The following is a 24,401-nucleotide window of genomic DNA, read 5'->3' as shown; positions in this document are numbered from 1 at the left end:
GTAGAGGGGAATGGTGCAGAGTGGAATAGAGTTGCGTAGAGTGCAGTGGCATACAGTAGAGTGTCATAGTGTGCAGTGTCATAGATTGCAGTAGTGCAGAATAGATTAGAGTGGATTGGTGTAGAGTTCAGTGGCATAGAGTTGAGTGATGCAGAGTTGGGTAGACTGTTGCAACATGCAGTGCATTGGCTTAGAGTTCAGTACAGTGGCGTAGCATGGCGTGATGTACAGTGCTTTGGCATAGAGTGCAGTACATTTGTGGAGAGGTGAATAGAGTGGCGTAGAGTGCAGTGGCAGAATGCAGTGTTGCAAAGTAGAGTGCAGTACAGTGGTGTAGAGTGCAGTGACGTACAGTGCATTGGCATAGAGTGCAGTACAGTGGTGCAGAGTAGAGTGACATAGAGTAGAGTAGTGCAAAGTAAAATAGGGTGGTGTCGAGTGTAGTGGCATAAAGTGCAGTAGAGTAGAGTGGCGTAGAGTGCAATGGCAGAGCGTGCAGTGTTGCAGAGTAGACTGTCATAGAGTGCAGTGGTGTCTAGTAGAATGTCGTAGACTAAATTGGCAGAGAGTGCAGTGGTTTAGAGTAGAGCAGGGTAGAGTGCAGTGGTGAAGAGTAGAATAGAGTGACCTAGAGAGCAGCGGTGCAGAGTAGATTGGCGTAGATTGCATTACTTTTAAGTAAAGGGGTGTAGAGTGCATTGCCTTAGTGTGCAGTGGTTAGAATAGAGTGGTGTGTTGTAGAGTAGAGGGCTGCAGAGTGGAGTGGTACAGAGTGCAGTGATGCAGAATGCTGTTGTGTAGAGTAGATCATTTCAGAGTGGAGTGAAGTGGCGTAGAGTGGAGTGGTGCACGGTAAAGAGGAGTGGCGTAGAGTGGCTAAGAGTGCAGTGGTGCAGAGTAGATTGGAGTGGCGTAGAGGGGATTGGCATAGAGTGCAGTGTTGCAGAGTGGAGTGGCATAATATGGAGTAATGCAAAGTAGGCTAGAGTGGTGTACAGTGCAGTCGTGCATAGTAAAGTGGGGTAGAGTGCATTGGCATAGAGTAGAGTGGTGTAGAGTAGAAAGCGTAGAGTGAAGTGGTGCAAAGTGCACTGATGCACAGTACATTAGAGTGTTGTAGAGTGGATTGGCATAGAGTGTAGTGGCATAGCGTACAGTAGAGTGGCATAGAGCAGAGCAGTACAAAGTAGAGTTCAGTGGTATGCAGTGGCACAGATTAAAGTGGCACAGAGTAGAGTGGAGGAGAGTGCAGAGTAATGTGCCGTAGAGTGCATTGGCATAGAGTAGAGTGGTGTACAGTAAAATAGAGAGGTGTAGAGTGAAGTGGTGCAGAGTAGAGTTGAGTGATGCACTGTGGAGTGGTGTAAGAGTGGAGTGGGTAAAGTGGAGCATGCATGATGTGGTAGCACATTGCCTTACAGACATCTTCAATTGAAATGACCATTACATTTGCACAGACATACAGTATTTGCAGCACACAAACAATAATGTGTGGAAATGTCATCACTTAGTTTTCTGATTTGTTTTGATCGTATTAAAATATTAATTTCCAATACACTTCAGAATTTCCAAAACATTTGCTTCACTTGTGCTTTCCTAATTCTGATATATTCTGAAATATCTGCACAGTTTATTTACAGACATTTAAATTTTGTTGTGTGCTAGGAAAAAAATATTGTACAGCCTTCCTCCGGAAAACACCAGTTAGCCAGCACGAGTGTCACATAAATCCTCCCACTTTGACCTCAGAGAAAAAAAAGTAAACACAAAGCACCTTCAGAAGACAGAGCCTGACATTTGTCTCTGAATGCACAGCAAATGTCACAATATGAGAACAATATTTAAAGGCCTCTTTACAGAAAGCATGTACTTTTGGAAGAATACAGTAAATAGGGTATGGGCCACGGAAGGGACCAACTCCATCTTGACAACCTAAAACAAATAGAAAGCCAACAAATAGAAAGTAAGCAAATGTGACTAAGAAACCACCAAACGCCAATTGTAAAATGGGTATAATGCATTCCCAGGGAAGCTCTCCAAATGTCCCCAAGATGTCGTTATCAACCCTCACAGCTGAGCTGTCTGGTAGGCTTTGACCTCAAAAGAACATGCTCTTGCGCATACTTCAATTGCACCGGAACATGTGACTGCCCCAATCGCTCTATAAAGGAGCCCATTGGAAGGTGGAGCATTGCGCAATTGTCCATGCCTTAAAAATGGCTCTGACTAAGTTTGCTATTGCTTTGCTGTACTAGGGAGTGGTTGATGTTGCACCCTGCAATCAGTGACTGGAGTACTGCAGCACTGAGTTGGGTTCACCGGAGTATTGATATGAGAGGTGCCTCATGCCTCTTCTGTCCTGAACTATCTTAGAAGTAGCCCCTAGAGAGGCAGTACCAGTGCATTTTGTTATTTTGTTGGCTAAAACAAGTCTAGAAGGTAGAAGGGTTTCTGTTATAATGGGGTCCCAAGAAAGCTCTGTGGGCTAAATATGAAAGAGGGCACAAGGTGGTGGAGCATTGAGTGTCCTTTTGATGAGGGATCTTTCACAATCTTTCTAGGGTTATGTCAAAAGTTGACTTTTATAAAAGTAATATGGGGAATCCACTCTTGATTTCTAAGTAGAAGGGCACAGTAGGGATGTTACAAACTCCACATAAGTGTTAATAGAGAACTTGAGAGTGTGTTAAAGCACAAAAGCACTTAATGGAGCATGCCACTGATGCAGAATATGTGGTTGCACGCCAAATAATAAAGTAAATAAATGTTTTAATTCTGTGACTTAGCAGCCTTACTTAATGTGATTCTGTTTCTTATTTTTTCAGCATTATCTGTGATCATGATTTTGATCTTCAGATACGTCACCACTCTGTTGATTAATATCTTCATCACTCTGGTCATTTTCGGGTTGGTATGTAAGTATATTTTTTCAAGTCATTATCCAAAAATGATTCATGCCCATTTTATATTCACCTGAAATAAATGATTGAAGAAAATTAATTTATGACATATGAAATTTTATAGAAACATTGATCGTCTTAAGTGTGATAGAAAATCTAACCCACTGTGTTACTAATGCAAATTGCTGTATTCCGTATGGGTGCCAGTGTTTTTATTCTCTTCTTGTGTCATACGGCTTATACTTTCCCAAGTAAAATTGTGCATACATAAGCATCAGAATTGTACGACACGGATTCCACACACACCGTCCTGACGGATCACTGACATAATATCGATTACACTAATATTGAATTACAAAAATATCGATTATAAAATATCGACTACAAAAATATCAAATTCCTATCTACAAACAGGTAAGTACTAAAATATCGAATCAAAATTATTGTTTAAAAAAATATAGCTAGTCAAATATCGATTTTTTTAATGTCTTAAAAATAATTTAAAATTAATTAAATAATAAAAATAATTTGCTAAAATATACTTCAAAATACTTAACCTTAAAATTATTAAATAATTAAGTTGTTATAAAAAAACATACAATTTTTTTAAAACATATATATATATATTAACATAGTATTAATAAAAAATATACAATATTCCTACCGTAGGATAGCAGGAGGGTAAAATTTACTATTACCACTACAGTGAGTGCAACAGTAGGGAAAGCGTTGAATAGCGTAGGGGTAAAAATTACTATTCCCACTCTAGTGAGTGCAACAGTAGGGAAAGCGTTGGATAGCGTAGGGGTTAAAATTACTATTCCCACTCCAGAGAGTGCAACAGTAGGGAAAGCGTTGGATAGCGTAGGGGTAAAAATTACTATTCCCACTCCAGAGTGTGCAACAGTAGGGAAAACGTTGGATAGAGGGAGGGTAACATTTACTATTCCCACTCCAGTGAGTGCAACAGTAGGGAAAGCATTGGATAGCGTAGAGGTAAAAATTACTATTCCCAGTCCAGTGAGTGCAATAGTAGGGAAAGCGTTGGATACCCGTGGGGTAAAAATTAGTATTCCCACTCCAGAGAGTGCAACAGTAGGGAAAGCGTTGGATAGCGTAGGGATTAAAATGACTATTCCCACTCCAGAGAGTGCAACAGTAGGGAAAGCGTTGGATAGCGTAGGGGTCAAAATTAATATTTCCACTCCAGAGAGTGCAACAGTAGGGAAAGCGTTGGATAGCGTAGGGGTTAAAATGGCTATTCCCACTCCAGAGAGTGCAACAGTAGGGAAAGCGTTGGATAGCGTAGGGGTTAAAATTAGTATTCCCACTCCAGAGAGTGCAAGGGTAGAGAAAGGAAATATTTAATATGTTAATAAAAAATAAATAAAATTCATTACCTATTAATACAAATTAATTACCAATTAAAATTTAATTAATTACAAATTAAAAATTAATTAACAATTCAAAATAAATACTAATAAATAAATAAAAATATTTAATTAATTACAAATTAAATTACTTCCCACCCTATTCCCCTATAAACCCACAATCCGCTACGGAAAATAAATTAATACAATTAACATAATTATCAATTAATCAAAATTAATTACCAATTACAAAATAATTAAAAATTAAAAATGAATTAACTTAATTCAAAATAAATACCAATATATACATTAAAATATTTCGTTAATTGCAATTAAATTACTTCCCACCCTATTCCCCTATAAACCCACAACCTGCTACAGAATTAAACTACGCAAAAATTAAATAACATGAAATTCATTACTTAAAATAAATTATAATAAAAATATACACTTTTCACACATATACAAACATAGAAAAAACGTTAAAAAATTCGATATTATTAAAAATTCAATATATTTGAATACCTATATTATCTACTTAGATATTTTAACTTTCTATTTTTATAAAAATCGATAAAATTGATAAAAAAACTCAGTGGAACTCTGCTCCGCTTTACCCTAATGAAAAAATGGAAAATAATCACTTACCTGCTCGGGTGTCGTGGGCTGCCCTACTCCTCGCTGTGGTCTCCTCCTCTCCATTCTCTCGCCCTCATTGGCCGCAAACTCCTATGTTGTAAGTGTTTCATGTACACAAGTCATACAACTAGGGGAAAGTCTTGCATGCAGTCCTTCAAAGGTGTACAAAGTAGAGGTTTGCAACCGGCAAGGACATGAGGACAGCGAGGAGGAGAGATCACGGCGAGAAGGAGGGCAACCCGGAGACACCAGAGCAGGTAAGTGAATATTTCCTGTTCTGTTGGGCGTAGGCGCAGGGGCTATCTCCTCTACGCTGCCAAGCCAGAGTTTTTGCATGAACTCTGCGTTCCCAACGGAGCACGGAATTCGGCAAAACTCCGCAAACCCCGCTGGCGAAGTAAGGTGCGCCATCAGGGCTGAAAACCAGGCAACAGTGTTAGAAATAAACCTTTTACGTTTATCTCCCTTTGACCTACTGACAAAATCAGTTTTACTTTTACTAACTTCAGCAAATGAGTAATCTTTAAGAAAAATATTATTTTGAAACTGAAATTTTAAGTAGATGTTTCTCATGGGTAAGTCGAAGCTCAAAAAAGACAGATATGGAAAAACAGGTAGTCTCAAAAATGTCTCTTGCAAACAATCGACCCTCTACTTGAATCCAAATAGTAGAACACTGAATCATGCAAAAAGAAAGAACAAGCATTTACAATGCAATGGTCTCGGCATTATTAAAGGTAGAGCTATTGGCATTGCTCATGACATTTTTATTTTTATTTTTTTTAAACATAAATAAATGGTATTGTCATTTACAATGGCAATAGGTGAGCATTAGAGAGTAGTAGAGATTATTCGTGGGCACAGAGCCACACACACAGAAAGCCACCCACACACAGAGTTACCCACACACACACAGAGCCACACACACACACAGAGCCACCCACACACACACACAGAGCCCTACCCACACACAGAGCCCTACCCACACACACAGATCCCTACCCACACACACAGATCCCTACCCACACACACAGATCCCTACCCACACACACAGATCCCTACCCACACACACAGAGCCCTACCCACACACACAGAGCCCTACCCACACACACAGAGCCCTACCCACACACACAGAGAGCCACAACAATGCGCCCACTGATGCCTCAGGGGCAGAACGCTAAAAGTTTCAAAACAAATCCTTTTCGTCCCTGCCCACCCTCGAGAGTTATCTCCCTGCAAGTAACAAGCACCAGTTTATCAAATAATTGCAGTCACATGTGAAAATTGAACAGTCCGCGTGAAAGGCAAAAGAAAAAAAAAGTCAGCTACTGGTTATTGCAGCTGGAGTAATGTTAAAACTGTGAGGGGGTGCAACCACATCAAGTATGAACTGCAAACACAAACTCTCAACAACCACGAGCATGAAGGTGGCTGGAAAACGTAGAGCAAGCTCAACTGCAGTCACTGACTATTTATTCAGTGACTGAGGGGGTGAGAGCGGGACGAAGGAGAGCTGTGGGCGGAGGGAAGGGGGGGCGGGAGCCCGCGTAGTATACATGGGCAGAGGGAAGGGGGGACGAGAGCTGGACAAAGGAGAGCTGCGGGCAGAGGGAAGGGGGGGCGAGAGCCCGCGTAGAATACATGGGCAGAGGGAAGGGGGTGGCGAGAGCGGGACAAAGGAGAGCTGCGGGTGGAGGGAAGGGGGGGCGAGAGCCCGCGTAGAATACATGGGCAGAGGGAAGGGGGGCAAGAGCGGGACGGGGGAGGGCTGCGGGCAGAGGGAAGGGGGGGGGACGCCAGAGGAGCCGAGCAGATCCGGAAACCACCACCATGTTTCTCCGAGGCAAAGCAGAAATGCCTCGGAAAAAACATGGTCATTTTCCGCATTCGGGGGTGTGTTTTTAGGTTTGAGTGACGGATGATGTCACAGGTAAAAAGAACCTAAAAAACACGTCCCGAATCCGAAAAAGACGGGGCTTGAACCGAGTGATGCCCCTCTCCTCCAATGGCTGGCCTCCGTTTAGGAAGCCAGCCAATGGAGAAGAGGGGTGGGTTCAAGCCCCCTACACCAAGAAACATAAAATCTTCGGAGCTCCGCCCACTGCTTACAGCAGTGCGACGAGTCCTCGACCTAAAAAGGGCACTTCATGTACAGGGCCCTGTGCCTACGGCTGCAGATATCAACAGTGCAAAAGGTGCAGTGGCAATAGGACCTAGGACTGTGGGGGTGGCCCAATCCACTAATGTAGTGGCTGTTTTGTATTACAAACCCGGGGTATGGGGGCCCAATATCTTTCCTTGCATCGTGGGTCATGGTGTCCTTGCTACTCTCCGGTCACATACGTAAAGTTAAGGAAACAAACTGATTAATATCTGTAACACTACTGTTTGTTCCTTTCCTCAAGCAAAACCATACGTTTTGATTTGCCTCCCTCTTAGAATTAGGTCACTGACTTTGCCCCCCACAAGTCCTGTGGTCAATACTTTAGTTGAACAGTGGTCACTCAAGCCTTGTTGAATTCCCCCAGTGATCGAAGGTGAAGCTGTCCATCTGCTTAGTGCATGGACCTAGGTCGTCTCCAAAGGTCCAAAGACGCTGAGTTAGTGGTGCAAGGGCTCCTATAGGCTTAGAGGAAGGGGGCGACAGAGGGGTAAGGAAAGGCGGGAATAGAAAGTGAGGCAGTCTCTACTGTTACAAAGTGGTTCTTCAATCAAAGTTGAATAGATCGTTTGTCTTTAAATCCACCTATATTAACACAGTCAGAGGGGAAAGTGAGACATACATGAGCAGGAAGTGCAGGTATGGGAGGTTGATTGTGGTGTAATGATTTGGTATGTTTAGTCAGATGCATTAATGATGCAGAGCATAGGTGTCTTGCTTGTTCCTAGCTTTGAGGCTACCAGTTTGAACCATATTTGTAATGTTGTATATGCAGTCCATCCTTGACCTGCTAAATCCTTTGGTGACACACTGGTGTTTGTCTTCAGTTAGGAAGAAATCTTTTAAACAGAGTGGCTGACTATATGTGTTGAACTCAAGTCGGCTGCGTGTAATTAACCTTAGGTTTGTATACTTTGCTAGAATTTAATTAAGCACTGACCCCATTTCTATGGTTTTCCAATTGCATAGTCCTCTGTTATAACCATTGGCAGAAAGCTGCCCCACTGGGCTATACATTCCCCTCTAAAACGAGACTCTCATTTTAATAAAAGCATTCTCTCGCAGTCAAACCGGGCTCCTACTTGTTTAAAATAGCACAGTCCAGATTCTATACTGAGTAACTATGGACCAGCAAAGTGGTCATACATCTTCCCTCTTGGAGCTAGATGAGCAGTGCTGGTGCGAGGTTGTACCTCATTTGATTTTGCATGTGCATGATTACTCAACCACAGTGCTGATCTGCTTTGATGTCCGCCCCGCCTCTAACTTTGTGCGCTGAAGCTCCCTCCTTGCCCTGTGTTTTAGTGGCAGCATCTCACAATCGCTGCGATGTGGACTTAGGAAAGGAGGGCCTATCTTCTGTTGGGGATTCAGCCCTGGCAGCAGAGGGAAAAAAGAGGAAAGTAAGCTGGTGCCACTCATGAGGTCATCTAGTGCAGCACTACTCCTTCCATTAGTGATGGCGTTTTACTGCATATTTTGACCGAAGGTACCCCTATGATGTCATGGGGGAGGTGATTGTAGATCAGCAATCAGAAATGGCATTGTAACACGCATCACTGCTATGACTTGGAAGTGCCACAATGAGCTCACTAATGCCATTGTAACAATCATCGTGACTGTGCACTGGGGATTCGTCCATTGGAGCTCAGCAACCAGAAGGCAGTTGCATCACTAATCATTGCTATGCCTTGGGGATTGGCACTCTGGATCTTTATCAGGATGCCATTGCAACACTTCTATCGTATCTATGCTTTGGGGACTGGCTTAAGATTTCTATCACTACTTCCACAGTGAAACAGTTTGCAAATAACAGCTTCCATTTAATTCTCCTCTTCCTCAGCCTTCAATTGCAAACAACAAAAATGTTTGAGCATCCTCCTCCCCAGACAATGCTTCAGTGTTAACAATGTGATTTGTCCTCTAAATGCCATTTTCTACAGTTTTAGGATACATCTCAAATAACTCTGTTCAAAGTACAAATGAGGATCGCCCAGGAAGGTGTAAACCTTTCAGCACAAGTTAAACACTATGCATTCCAGCAAGACAATCTGCTGAGCTGTAGGTTTTCAAATAACAATCTCATCTCCAGAATAACCTGTTGGACCAGGAAAAGTCAAAAGTACAGAATAGGACATCTGGTGCATTTCTTAGAACACATTGTAATACTACCCAAGTGCTGCTGGCACCCTGAAGGTTCCTCATATCTATCGTCTAAACCTACACTGCTGCGTTTAGCAACATGAAGATTTGGATTTTTGACAATAGAATGTCTGGTCAAAAAGAAAGCAACAGATGATCTGACCAACGCAACTTTGTGAAGTATAACAGACATCTTTAATGCTTTCACCATTCTTCAGCTTTCAAGTGTACATCAACAGACACCAATCTCATCTCCAGGCCCACCAACTCTTGGAGTGGTTTACCGCAGACCAGTCCTTCAATTCATTGTGCATATATAAACTGGATCCGTCTGGATACTATCGTTCACATTCACCATTCACTCAGCACAAACTGGTGGTGATCCCTCGCCCCAGAAAATCCGTGTCAGACATCGTGCACTACCTTCAGCATACACCATTTGTGTAGAACATAGCAAGGAACTTGTGAGGCGTCAGCATGTCAACACACTCACACAGATAGTATGATACTGCAAATTATTGCCCACTAGCAAACAAAACGCACAGTGCTTCCTAACATCCATTCTCCTTGTCCCTGAAATGATGAGGATTAATGTAGCCACGTGCTGAAGAAATATTTATTAACTGCAAAATGTAACATCTGGGGGAGAGCTGAAACTCCAGCCTAGACCATCTATCACCGTTAACATTCCAAATCATGTTCTAGTAATGATGCGGAATTTACAATAATACACTAGCAAAAAAGGCAACACATTGTCTACTACTAAGCTCACATCTCTACACATCCATGGCAAGATACTACAGGCCCCAAAATACTGCAGACCAAAAGAGAGGCGGTAGGAATTAGACAAGCCCATAAAACACCAGTGCATTTAAAGCATTCGATCGTCCAGGTCTTTAATTCAAGGTCCACGTGGAAGCCTTCGATGTATGACAGTTTCAAAATGTTTCTTCTTCCGTCAATAATGTCAGTGTGTGTTCATTCAAAGCAAGCTATAGTGGGTATTCATCACATATGTGACATTTTGACAGGTGTCTCAATTACACTTAATTGATTCCTCACCTCGAGGATTTTGAATAAAACCTTTAATCACAGCAGAGGTGATGTGCGACTGAACTGCAGTCGTAAATAAACTGCGCATGTTCAAGTAATACGACCATGCACAAGAGTCAAGGGCACCCACCTTAAGAAGCACTGTGTGCGTCACGTGAACTTTTAGCACACACACAAGCAGGTGTGAATGTCCCCAAGGGAAAGCCAAGTAAGCTCTCCGTTGCAGAATACATGCAAAAAAGTGGGTCCAGTCATTAAAATGTAGCGACTTGGATTCAAGTAAAGAGCGCCGCACTCAGTAAGACGACACTGAACGTCGACTAACGTTGCTCTTTAAAAAGTAGTCACAAAACAAGCTTTCACTCTTCCGAGTCCACCTCAACAGGCTCCGTTCAGCACCAACAAGAGTGCACTTACTAATAAGGGACTTTGTTACCATTCAATAAACTTTGCAATTATACGAAACTTGCGAGAGCCTCCTATGGAAATTGTAGATACCTCGGAAAACACAAAGAATGGTGCATACAATTTACCAATGGTTGTAAAATGAAATTGCCTCTAAAAATACGCAGATTGTGTCTTCCTTATAAATTTTTTTCGAATGAATTAGCTTTATGGTGCCCTGTACGCCTACAAAGTATTAAGAGAAGGGCATAAGTTTCGTGCGGAAGAGGTGTGTGTAGGCCCGGACAGCAGTGGGGTACCTGTGAAGTCTTCTCGCTTTAATTCACATTTTCCGTGCTTGTACACACTGCGAACTGCAGACGCGGGCAAGCTCGTGTGGACTGTATTTACAATCACAGCGCAGGTGCCGGTAGCCATGCTCCCTGGGCTCCCATTGGCGGGCTGCTGGCCAACCCACATGGTATCAGTGGGCGTATGCGCGCTTGTCGCCCTTTCATTGGCTAAGAAACCTGGTGTTCCATGGACGCTGATTTTCAGGCTTATCGGGCTCCAGTGAGCACACCGTAGACCAATGGGGGCAGCTCGAGTAAGCAAAAAAAAAAAACAGACATCATAACTAAAAAATGTTTTTTCTTGTAGGAACAAAACAGGCAAACAAAGCTTTTCTCAGAACAAATGACTGAAGGAAAAACTTGTGCATTTAACAGCTCAAGTTCTATTACAATATTAGATACACGGGAGACAACGGCAAAATATCTGGACCACCACGATCAAAGGCGAAGTACATAAACAAAGAGGATATTCGAATTAATGATACTGGATAAAACATCATCGTCGGGGAGCATCTGAACTCAATAGGCCGCCAAGCCCACATGGCCAGATGACATTTATCTGTAAATGTCCATGAATTTAAACCGGCTACGGTGCTTTTTCAATCCAACATATCCTTAATTGCCTAATGCACCGACAGTAACGGGGGAAAGGAGAACAAGCACTCACTGAGAGACTCGGCGGCGGCCGGGCAACAACGACGGCCGCAAAGCTCTGCAAATTTCGGATTCGGGGGCGTGTTTGGCCGTCCCCAAAAGGGGCGTGGCTAAAAAGTGGAAAGAACAGCACGAACACGCCCCCGAATCCGAAAGAGACGTAGCTTCTTTCGAGGGACGCCTCTCTCCTCCAATGGCTGGCCTCTGTTTAGGAAGCCAGCCAATGGAGGAGAGACGAGGAGAGAGGCGGGTTTAAAGCACCCACTGAAAAACATTAATTCTCCGACTTCCGGCTGGCAAGCCAGCCGCCGGTCCTCGACCTAAAAAAGAGGTACACTCTACTGTGTGTTATACCCCTACATGAAGACAGCAGCGGTTTGCCAATAGGGGGAGCCAGGGTGGTGCTAGTGTTCGAGTTTTTACATGAAACAAACCATCTTACCGATCATTTGTTTTCATGTGAAATGCTGCAAGGTCATGTAAGCACCAGAGGGGGCTCCATCGTGCCCCTTAGTGTTCTGCATGTGCGAGAGCGTTAGCTGTCTCCTTCTTAGCTGACATGTTTTACAAACTTCGGGCTGTGCAGCATGTCAGCTAAAGGAGCTCTAGTGGGGCTTGCCAATCATACGCTCATATGCCCTATCAGAAGCCAGGTTAGAGAAGGAGGGTCGACCTCCAACCCTATCCTGGCTTCTGATAATGGAAAAGAGAGGCTCGAGCATATGAAGACAGAAGCTGTGGTGTGAGCTTCCATGCCTTTGAAGCAGGAGGCGCAAATCCGTGATTTTCAGGACCAGCCAAGCAAGAACTGCATCTCGGAGGTATCAGATAAGGTACGTTTTCAATATTGGAATTTTTGGATTTGTGATTGTGTGCATGCAAGTGTTTCTAGGGATATATGTGTGTTTAATTGTTGACGTGGTGAGTGTCGGAGAGTATGCCTGAGTGGATTTGATTCATGGTTTAAAACTATCACTTTTTAAAAGCTTTTTTAGCGCAGTGCTACAAAGTGACATATTAATTATGTCCACGCTTCCTTATGTTAAAAAATACAATTGTTTTAATTTTGAGGATATTTTAGCATATTTAAGTGAGGTTTATTTGTTGTATGAGTTACAAAGCAAATATTTTCAGGGCTGGTGTAAAAACGAACAAAAATGCATTAATTGCGCCACTTATGTTTTTGTTCCATTGACAGATTAAACATAAACAAACTTGGTGCAGTCAGTGCATTTTTGTTCATTTTTTGATGAGCCATGAAAATATTTCCTTTGTAACTCGTACAACAAACATTACCTAAATATGCTAAAGTGTCCTAAAAATTTAAACAATTGTATTTCTTTAACATATGAAAGCTTGGGCATTTTTAAGAGTGGAGCCCGTTAACATGTGAACCCTTGTACTGACACAGATTATTATTTGGGCTCCCAGAAATCCGTTTTTACCGATTTTTGTAGACAAATGCAGACAGAAAACAACGTGTTTTCTGTCTGCATTTATTATTTAAATATGGATAAATACAGAAAATTGGGCTTCTTTTAAGTGACTTCCCATGTTGTCTTTCATGAAATTTAGCCCAACAGCTGAGCAGATGGACAGCATAGGAAATTAAAAACCAGGGTGAAATTTCTTTAAATATTGGCATATGTCAATCTACATTTGTGACAAAATGCTCATATTAACCAGTGGATGTACTGTTATGTAATATTTTGTAGCTTAAGTAGCTAAAATACGACAGACCTCAAATTATGCCTGCACGTCTATTGGTTAAATAAATATGGAATTGTACAGTTTTGCAACTTCATATATCTGAAAAACACAAATCAAATATGGATAAATACAGATAAAATGGCCCAAAAATAAATTTGGATAAATACAGACGGAAATGTAAAAAAAAAAAACAGAGCACTAATTATTATAGTGAAACATTATAGTCTATAAAATCAAACAATAGGTTTTTGTACAACTGGTATTCTGAACTAGCATATTTAAAAGTGCTTTCATATGCCGATAATGAACAAAAAGGAATATGGTAAAATAAAATGTGCATAAGATCACACAATTTAAGCGGAGAAGCTGTGATTTATCCAGCTTTTCTGATTTCACTTTGTACAAATCAGCCACTAAATGGGATCTGTCTTCCTTTTTTCATGTTAATTCTCTGTTATTACCTCTTATTACATTTTTCTCCAGTTTTCATATAGCGCACACTCTACCCAAAGGTGTTTCACTTCTTTAGCGAGCAACAGTTACATCACACAAGGTAACTAAACTTAAAAGAGAAATGCCACGTAACCAAATAATCTTATTAGACCCTATCTAGCATCACTGGTCACTTCTTCTCGCAATTCAACACCCACACAAACCCATTTGTTTCAATCAGGAGAGGATTCAACCAGTATTCCCACTTTCTAGTCCTGCATGGTGCCATGACAACCATATGGACACTATAGACAAACCTATGCTTCAGCCTCCAGTGTTTTGTTCAAGAAAAACCAGGGTCACCCTACTCGCAAGGAACCATGGTATATGTTATATATCAAAAAACAATTGTACCTCTTGAAAAAAAATAAAAACAGTAACAATGGTACTTATTATAATGGTATTCATTGAGCACAATGGCAATAATTATGGTAGAAGATGCACAAACTCAGAAAAAGAGTCAAAAAGCCCAACGAGTAAAATGCATTATTATTTTTATAGAAAAATAATGTGAAAAGAGGTGTAAGGTGTCCCAAGTGAAATTAGAACCTATATACACAAGTGACAGGTTGTGACCTAGACTAAGGTTTCCAAAATAGACGGCCTTGTGAGTAGCCACCACCCTTCGGGGACTGAGCTTAGACCCCTTACTTCAGGTGATGAAAGCAAAAGTCATCCCCACACCGTCTCATGGGAGTGAAATCACTTTGAGTTTGGAGGCCATGCTGCACACTCCCCGTCAAAAAAAAAAAACCTTGTGGCAAACCCCCTACCCACATGACCAAGGGCCGTATGCAGTGTGGGATTGGCTGGCTTTGGGGTGATTGGCCACAGGCCAGGCCCTGTGGTCACCCCCCCCCCCCAACGCACACCTGAAGGCTATGTGAGGCACGTTGTTGGCTTCATGCGGGCTTGCCCACATGCGGGGGTTGGCCACAGGCCCTCTGGCCAGCCCCTGCCGTGCACGACTGAAGGCCATGCGCAATGTAGGGTTGGCTGCCTTTAGGGGTGGTTGGTTGCAGGCCGTGGGTGAATGGGGTTGGATTTATGTATGGTAAAAAATATTGTTTTACATAACAAAAAACTAGAAATTCACTGAAAAACCAAAGGTTAAAGTAACATTATTGTTAGGTGAAATGTTCAGTAACAATGTACCGTTTTGAACTCTAAAAGTCACTGAAATTCACTAGTTATAGTTATCTCAAGTAACTATAACTCGTGCCCTAAGGTAACTATAATTTGTGCCCTTGCCATGCACTGCTAATTACCCCACATATTACATCACTCATGACATATTCTATGACATCATTGATAACATCACCGCAATAAAATTATTGATGACAAAACTGTGCATGGCGGGGGCATGAGTTATAGTTACCTTAGGACATGGGTTCTAGTTTCTTCAGATAATTAAAACTATAACTTGTGAATGTCAGTAGTTTTTACAGTTTAAAACATTATGGTGTTACTGAACATTTCACCAAACTATAACTTTACTTTAACCTTTGGTTTTTCCAGTGAATATATAAATGTATGCGATGTGGAGACCAGAGGAGGCGCATAAATTCAAGCATCTACACAGGGGAAAGGTTTAAATTATCATCGATTTGTCCTGCTATAACTAGCACAACCACAAGGTATGAAAAACACCCCCGCATTACCTACCTGGAAATTAATGGAACTCTGGGACTTGTAGTTCACAAGTATTATGTGGCCTGCTTTGGGTGAGCGAACACACTGGGGGTGGAGCGAGCCATGACCAAACATGAGGCGGGACATATTTAAAGTGGTTTGTAATGCCTCCCAAACACCTTAGGCGCTGATGAAGGCGGACTGGGCCGATATGCATTCGCCGCTGCTCATGTGAATAAAGGTGTCTCCTTGGCTCCCCCATTGCGACCTCTGCTCTTTCTTCCGGAGGAGTGTTTGGTGTGATATATAAATAAATAAGGGGTGGGCGAGACAGCAAATTAACTGGGAGAACAGAGCCAAGCAGAGGGTCTGGATGGGATCTTAGATCCCATGCATGAGGAAGCTCTAAAAATATTTGCTATGTAAATGACAAAACCAAAATCCTATGAAGCAGGATAAAGTCCCTTCAAAATGTGGAAGCTTTAACAATAATGGGGCACATTATAGCACTGCGAAATACTTTTTTTAATGATATTTTTGAACAAAGGCTATTCTGAACTCAAATAATTGAAAGTGCTTTCATACGCGATAATGAAGAAAAAAGGTTTTAGTGAAATAAAATATTTACCCAAGATCAAACAATTTATGTGCGAAAACCTTGATTTATCGAGATTTTCTATTTTCACTTTGTGGAAATCAGCCAGTAAATGGATATCTGGGTCTTTCCTTATGTAAAGGCTCTGTTTTCACCCTGTTGCTTTTTTTAAATATTGTATTGTAATTGCATTTGTATAGCGCTTACTACCCCTGACGAGGCCTCAAAGCTTTTTTTCGGCAAGTAGCACGCTACTCCGGGACCCATAGAGGATTAGTGTTGAATTAGTATAATTAAACATGCAAGTAAATTTTAAGTGGTGGATATGTTAGTCAGTTATTTGGATTCGGGAGGATATCAGAAGGATAGAAGAGGAAAGAGGGTTTGTACTTATGTAGCGCTTTTTTTTTTTTTTTTTTTTTGGGTGTAAGATTTTTATTGACAGTTATCATCCAAGTAACAGCAGTACATTTAGGCAGTAAGCAATTCGTAAGGTAAGGCAACATTTTGTACTTCTACACAGCTATTCAGCCGACAACCCTCCGGTCTGGCAGCGAATGTTGAAGATGATACGGTAGGTCATCAGGATGTAGTGTTCGGAGCCATGAAATCTTACGTTTTCAAGTCCATTTTTTCATTTTTGTAAAAGAGAAACCAAACCAAACTTAATGGCTCATTTGTATTGAATAGTCACAACGCAACAGGAAAAAAGGCTATCAATAAAGTATGCCGATCCCATTCACCCAGGTAAATACCCCTCCCCCCCCAAGCACTATGCGTAATGAAATCCCCATCAACAAGGTTACAGTTCCGATCCCACCCCAGAGCATCCTTCAAGTCAATCAATCATTTCCTCCTCATCGTCCGAATCTTCGTCATCATCCTCCTGCAGCGGTTCACACAGGTCCCCTCTATATCTATTCCAATCCTCCCATACCTTGTTCCATTTCTTTGGGTTCGCTCTCATTTTATATACAGTTCTTTCAGTTAGCATCAATTTGTCCATGGTCTTGCACCACAACGCCAAAGTAGGTACTTCCGCCACCCCCATCTTTGCGCCACATCGCGCTTAGCCACCATTGTACCAATTGTGACCCACTGCCGTTGTCTGAGGTTAAGGTCAGTGCCCTCCCATATATTCAAGAAACAGAGGCGCGGCTCCGGCGTAAGGGAGGTATCAAGGGCCTGGGATATTGTGCGCATGACCTGTTGCCAATATCTGACAATGAGAGGGCAATCCCACCGCGTGTGTAATAACGTGCCGTCCTCCCCGCATCCCTTGAGACAGTGAGGGGTGTCAGCCCTATGTATTCTATGTAGGGTGGTCCTCGTGTAATATACTCTGTGCAGTACTTTTAACTGTATGAGCCGGAACCTAGCCGATACCCCTGCCTCCCTTGGAGACGCCATAGCAGCATTCCAATCCGTCTCATCCATAGCTCCTAACTCATCCTCCCACTTTTCTCGCAGTTTCTGCAGGGGGTCTGGGAGATTATTTAGCAGTTTGCAATATGTGAGTGAGGTGGCCCGTGTCTGTAAAAAGTCCGTAAGAAGCCGGTCTTCCAGGGGTGAGGACTCCGAGACGGTGGTCCCTGGTTCCAGCACCGCCAGCAGAGCGTACCTGATTTGGATGTATCTGTATGTTTCAGTGGGGCCTAGGGCATACTGCTGTTGTAGTTGCGCAAAGGGAATCACCCCTGAGGACGTCCAAAGATCCCCCACCGTTGAAATGCCTATATTATCCCACTGGGTGAATCCCTTACTGGACCTAAGGCAGCCCAGTTTTTGGGTATCCCAAAGCGGGGTAAGTTTCGTGATGACCCCCTTCCATTTCAGCCGAGTAAGCGCCTTGTACCATAAGGTAACTGTATGTTTAGTAGGGCCAATCAGTCCTTTGAGGAGACTTGGGTTATATAAAGGGGCTAACAGACTTTGCGTTCCTAGTTGGGCCCTATCAGCCAGATATGCAGGGTCAGCGTGTGGTGCGTGGAGCCATTGGTTGAGTACCTTGAGTTGAGATGCCCAGTAGTAAAGTTGTACATTTGGTAGCGCTATTCCCCCATCGTACCAACCACGGTTGAGTTTGAGGTGAGCAATTCTCAGGGGGCGCTCACCCCATAGCAGGGTAGTGACAACTGCGGTGACTTTATGGAAATAGGAGGGCGGAATTACATCTGGGGTATTTTCCAGAACATACAGGAGGCGTGGAAGTGCCATCATTTTAAACAGGGCAGCACGCCCCAAGAGCGTGAGTGGCAGGGATGACCAATGTCGTGCGTCTGCCTTCAAACGAAGGAGGGGGGTTGCCAGGTTCCGGTCGTAGAACACGGCTGTGTCGTTGGTGACATGGATGCCCAAGTATTTAAAGGAGACATCGGTCAACACTAGAGGACAGTGTTCAGGGAGGACTGGCATAGGGCCCTTCAGGACATAAAGGACCGACTTCGTCCAGTTAATAGTTGTGAGGGTGGGCGTACTGCGGGCCGGAAAAGCAGGCGAGGAGGCCGTATATAGTGAGCTATATTGTGGTTTTATTTCACAAGAAGGCAGATGGAATGTCACAGAACATGAAAGACAAGGGGGGTCCGTATCCGCTCTCCGCTCCGGGTCTTGGGTGAAGTCCTGGGTCTTCGGAAACTTCACCGACAGCTCCGATGTAGGGGAGGTCCACGGAGGGCGGTAAGAGAGGAGAAACAAATGGACCGTTAGTCTTATCCTTGCCTTTTAAGGCTCTATACCGAACACCGTCACCCGGGAAGTGATGAAGGGGGAAGAAGAGATATCGTGAGGAAAGGGGGACACGGGAAGGCAGGAACGGAGGGGAGGGTTGATAGAAAGGGTGTCGGGGTGGGGGGTGCGAGGAAGAAGTAAACGGTCGTCACTCAAACAGTGCGTGTGCTGTATATTGATATTTACAGTGCAGGGGCCGTGATTGCTAAAGAGAAGGGTTATTTACAGGACTTTACAGGAACTCCTAGTGAGTGGGGGGGTAGGGAAGGCTTAAGACACTCACCCGGTCCGCCGTAACTCTCCAAGTGAGTTACGGCCGCTCTTCAGCCACCTCCTGTGGGCTCCACCACTCTTCGGTCCACTCCTCGTCGTCACCCGTCAGTTCTCCTTCTCCAGCGCCAGTCTGAGCCTCCTGCCACGATACTCCGACCCTGGGCTCCTCTCGCGTCCTGGTTTTATCCTGTGTTGACTCCGCCCCGAGGGCGGGACTTCCGGGGTCGGAGGGATATGGTTCCTCTGTGCACGTTGTTCTGGTTGGTCCCTGAGGAAGAGAGAGGGGCGGGGATGCGTTGGTTATGGCTGGCCCGCCGATTCCTGTGTGTCTCATGGTGTCTGGCTTGCTCATTCGTAATCCCGGTGGAAGGGACGGAGGTAGGTGCGGGGGAGGGCGGCCTCCGTTGAGGGGCGGCGGGGACGCCGTCTCACAATAGTATAGCCGGAGGCTGAGCCATGTTTGTCGCAAAGTGCCAGTAATATCGGAACACTCGATTCGGGGGCAGATAAGTAGACCAACATATCATCGGCATACAATGATACTCTGTCTTCCCAGGCCTCCGTCCATTTAATACCATTCAGTAGTGGTGTCTTTCTAATAACAATAGCGAGTGGTTCAAGGACCAGCGCGAACAGCAACGGGGATAGGGGGCAGCCCTGACGAGTCCCACGCGCCAGAGGAATCGCTCGTGAGATGTGGCCATTGGCCGCCACGTGGGCTACTGGGTCTGTGTAGAGAAGTCGAACCCACGATAGAAATTTCGGTCCGAAGCCCATCCGGGTCAGAACTGCAAACAGGTAGTGCCACTCTACCATATCAAAAGCCATTCTAACGACAAAATGGCCGCCGGTTCTTCCAGTGAATGTGCTCGAGCCAGTGCGCCATGCACCCTACGGAGATTCAGTGCCGTACTCCTATGCGGCATAAAGCCGGATTGGTCTGGGTGGATCAACTGGGAAAGATGCGGAGTCAGCCTATTAGCAATCAATTTCGCCAAGATCTTCGCCTCTGCGTTAATGAGCAAGATCGGGCGATAAGACGTACAGTCCTCAGGAGGTCTGTCAGGTTTTGGGATAGCTACTATCGTCGCCAAGCGCTGGTCTAAAGGCAGCGTTCCGGTCTCACGGCAGTTCTCAAACATGGCCAACAGTGGCGGGCCCAGTGCATCCGACATCGTTTGAAACCATTCGATCGGTATCCCGTTGGGGCCCTACGCTCTACCTGTGCGCAGCGCACCTATCGCCATACGGAGCTCCTCCACCGCGAGGTCCGCTTCCAGCTCAGTCACCGCCTCCGGCGACAGCGTCTCTACTTCCACACCCTGAAGAGCTAGCTCCGCCGCCTCTGCCGTGACCACCACCTCTGGAGTATACACCCCCTGGAAGTGGTCTGCTAAGAGGTCAACAATTTTGGGAGGGTGTGTGTGACAGGTCCCCTCTCGGTCCCGCAATTGTAAAATGTGCCTGCCACCGTCCCGTTTCTTGTCTAACCAGGCCAGTAGTTTATTGGCCTTATCGCCCACATCATAAACCCTGCTCGCAGTCGACTCTATATGTTCTAACACCCGTCGACGGAGAAAGTCGTCATGCCTTTGCTGGCAGAGAGACAGTGCATGTCGAGTGTCGTCCGACGGTAAGTTCATATGGGCTACGTTAGCCTGTTCTAACTGCAGTTCCAACTCTACCAGTTCCTGTTTTTGCTTACGTTTATGATCGGTTATAGTCGCGATCGCCTGGCCCCTCAACACTGTCTTATACGCCTCCCATAGTATCGTCGGGGAGGACACCGAGCCGGAATTCTCCTGGAAGTAATGCTTGGTGGTGGTTTTAAGGGATTTTCGAACTGGAGGGAGTTTAAGATAGCCGGGGTAAATGGGATAAAGCCGTTTGCGAGCCATGGTTGTGCAGGACAGTGTAGCGGTCAAGGGGGAATGGTCTGATAAACCCAGGGGCGTAATCTGCACGTCAGCAAATGTGAGTCTGCCACCCCCCAGTGTGAGAAAGTAGTCAATGCGAGACAGGCAATCATGAGTGGATGAATAGTAGGAATAGTGGCGATCAGTAGGGTGGAGCTGTCTCCAAATATCAACCAGACCCTGTGCCTCCAAGAAGTCCCTGAATTTCGTTGGGCCTGCGGGGAGGGAGCGAACCGGGAATCTATCCATGTCAGTATTGGCCAGTGCATTGAAGTCTCCGCCCACCAGCAGGTCCCCTTCCGGAAGTTCCAAAAGAAATTTGCCCAGGTCCGGAAATGCCGAGGAATGTAGCGCTGGTGGGATGTACGCAGACACCACATTAATGGGCACACCTTCCCATTGCCCACACACTGCCGCGAAGCGGCCATGTTTGTCTGTTTTTGTGGAGTGATGTATAAAACGCGATGTTTTTTTCACCCAAACACCCGTCCCCGGGACCCTGAAGTGAAGTCCGACTGTACTACCATGCGATACCCTCTCCTATCCAGAGCTTTGGTGGCCGCCCCCACCAAGTGTGTTTCCTGAAGGAGGGCGATGTCACAGTTCAGTCGCCTAATACATTGCAAGACCAGTCCCCTCTTCACTTTATCCCCCAACCCCCGAACATTCCACGACATTATCTGCAACGGTGGCACAGACCCCACCCCAGTGTCAGGTGTTACGTTATTAGGTCGTGGGAGGTCCGCCATTGTGTAAACGCGTGTGTAAGTTGGTGTTCCATGGGGTAGGACAGAGCCATAGTGACTGAAGAATTTCCCTGCCCTGTGCAACTATTCGCACGTCTGTGCCTTCGTAGTGCTAGAGGATCAGAGGTGATACACCCGGTGTAAGGAATGCGGTCATGTGTGACTATTAGCAATTTTAAGATGATGAATAGAGCCAAACAATTCAAACAAGCAAACCAATGAAACCCCCCCGTTCCCAATACCCCCACCCACCCTGCTTCCCTGCTACACGGACTCCAAACTGCCCGCCACCCCAATTTAGCAGAGTGCTTAGACCCATCCCAAACAAAACACACAGTTACTTGCTCGTTGGGGGTGAGGAGTACTCCGGAATTAGCGACCCCTCATACCCTCCACGGAGGCCCTCGGCCCAGTGTCCTTGGCGGTTCCAGCCGCAGTCCCAAACATCAATGTCTCGTACACGCCGAGTGTTCATGAGTCCACCTCCTGATTCAGGTCATCATTGTCTCTTACTGGCGAGCTTCTGCCACTGTTCGTACCGGCTTCCCCAGCATCGTCTCGGTCAGGTTGATGTGAGCCATTCTTAGTCCGTCCAGGACGGCGAGAGTGGGAGGCAGGACGCCAGCCGTCCAGCCAGTCTCGTGCAGTTCCAGGGTCGTCGAAAAACCAGGTCCTGTTCTCCGCCACCACCCGGAGCCTGGCCGGAAAAAGCATGGAGTAAGGGAGTTCTCGCTTCCTAAGTTCCTTTTTAACGTCCAGGAAGGTCTTCCGCCACCTGGCCACCTCCGCCGTATAATCCGGGAAGAACGCCACCGTTGAGTTGAGGATTTTCACCGGCGGTGAGACTCACGCCGCCTGAAGGATGACATCCCGGTCGCGGTAGTTAAACAGTCTTGCTAGGATCGGCCTAGGCGAGGCCCCTGGCTTAGGTTGACCCCCTGGAACTCTGTGTGCCCGCTCGACTGAAAAGAAGGCCGACAGACCTTTAGGTTGAAGGTGTGTTTTAATGAGGTCCTCCACATACAAATCCATCGCTCTCGTACCCCCAGACTCCGGAACGCCAAGAATGCGTACATTGTTCCGCCTGGAACAGCCCTCCTGGTCGTCAAGCTTATCCTTCAGGAGCTTGTTTTCCGCCATGACCGCTTCCATGGCCGTCTGCAGTTCCGAAACATCCTCTACTAGCGATTTCGTGACCAGTTCCAGTGAGCCTACCTTTTCGGCCATCTTGTGGAGATCCGCTCGGATAAGGGTGATTTCGGTCGAGATGGAGCCCACCGTCGTTTGGACCTGCGCGAGAGCCTTCATAACATCTTCCAACGTCGCCTACTTCGTCCCCGCAGGCTCGCCTGGTTTTACGGAGGAATGTTTCCCATCCGCCGGAGGGGAAGCGGTTTGCATTCATATAGCGCCTGTTACCCCTGATGGAGTGTTGAAACACTTTTCTGGCGAGTAGCAGGCTACTCCGAAATCCATAACGATAGTGTTCAAAATTAGTATAGTGAAATATGAAGTAATGAAGAAATTGGCTGCTGTGGCTTCGTCGACGATTACAGTGACGACGACGTCTGCTTCGTTGTCGTCGATGAGGGTTTCGACGACGGCTTTCACGTCTACGAAAGCCTCTATCTCCTCAGTCTCGTCGACGATTCCGATTATCTCGTCGGCGAAGAAGCTTCCGTCGACGAAGAAATCATTGCGACGTTGCATGTCCCGTCGACGACCAAGATCCCGTCGACACTGAAAGCTCCGTCGACCAGCTCGTCGACGACTTATATCCCATCGACGAAGGCTCCGTCGACGAAGAAGATAACACCCAAGGATTCGTCGACGAGGCTCCCGTCGGCGAAGGCTCCGTCGGCGGCTGTGGCAAAACACTCGTCGTCGACGAATAGATCCAAAAAATTACCGTCTCCGACAGCTGTGTCTACATCATCATCGTCGACGGCTGCTCCAGTGAAAACCTCTACGTCGACGGCTACGTCGACGGCAGCTTTGCCTTTACCTTCTGGAAAGCAGCAGGAAGACGCAGCATCCACATCGGGATCAATGTCTTTCGCCACTATGCCCTTAGTGCCTTTGGACACTTCAACTTCTACCGTCGTTACGGAGTCTTCCATGGGCAATATCCAGGACTCTGCACTCCTGTTGCCACCTCCTACTCTCCAGCCACCCTCACCATTGTTGGTTACTGGCCATGAAACCGAATCCATTGCGGACGACAATGTTTTTGGTGATGCCCACAGTCCATCAGACTTGATTATTAAGTGTCAGGACACTAGTTCTGAAGATGACGAGGAGGTTGAGGACCAACAGGAGGAACAATATGTGCAGGTTCCATTGGCGACTTTCCCAGTATCTCTGTTTTCCAACCTCCAGCATATGCTGGATGATTACAATAGGAGATTTCCTCCTACGCCTCAGGGTACCCCGGGCCATACTACCTCTGAGACCACAGAGCCTACTCAACCTCAGCAGCTTCCTCCAAAGCAGACTGCTCTTCCAGAAGGGCCCCGTCAGGCTATCCCCACTAATTTTCAACGAGATGTGGAAGATGAGACAGAGCCGGAAAGAGAGGAAGGAGAAGTTCCCCAGGATACGGATGATGACCAAGACCCGGATATGGCAGAATTCGATGAGTATCGAATACA

At 45.4% G+C, this 24,401-nt stretch overlaps 1 protein-coding gene across 2 annotated transcripts in view; it reads left to right on the top strand.

Moving 5' to 3' along the window:
• The window catches only part of SLC44A3 (solute carrier family 44 member 3), a 530,813-nt gene that overhangs the window by 339,231 nt on the left and 167,181 nt on the right, over positions 1-24,401 (top strand). For both annotated transcript variants that reach the window (XM_086957367.1, XM_086957377.1), the window contains one exon: positions 2,826-2,915. In XM_086957367.1, coding sequence (XP_086813493.1) covers positions 2,826-2,915 — 90 coding nt within the window. The remainder of the gene's footprint in view (positions 1-2,825; positions 2,916-24,401) is intronic.

This window comes from Lissotriton vulgaris, chromosome 1_1 (assembly GCF_964263255.1).
Source record: "Lissotriton vulgaris chromosome 1_1, aLisVul1.2, whole genome shotgun sequence".
NCBI classification, from domain to species: Eukaryota; Metazoa; Chordata; class Amphibia; order Caudata; family Salamandridae; genus Lissotriton; species Lissotriton vulgaris.
This window is presented reverse-complemented; position numbering and strand designations above follow the sequence as displayed.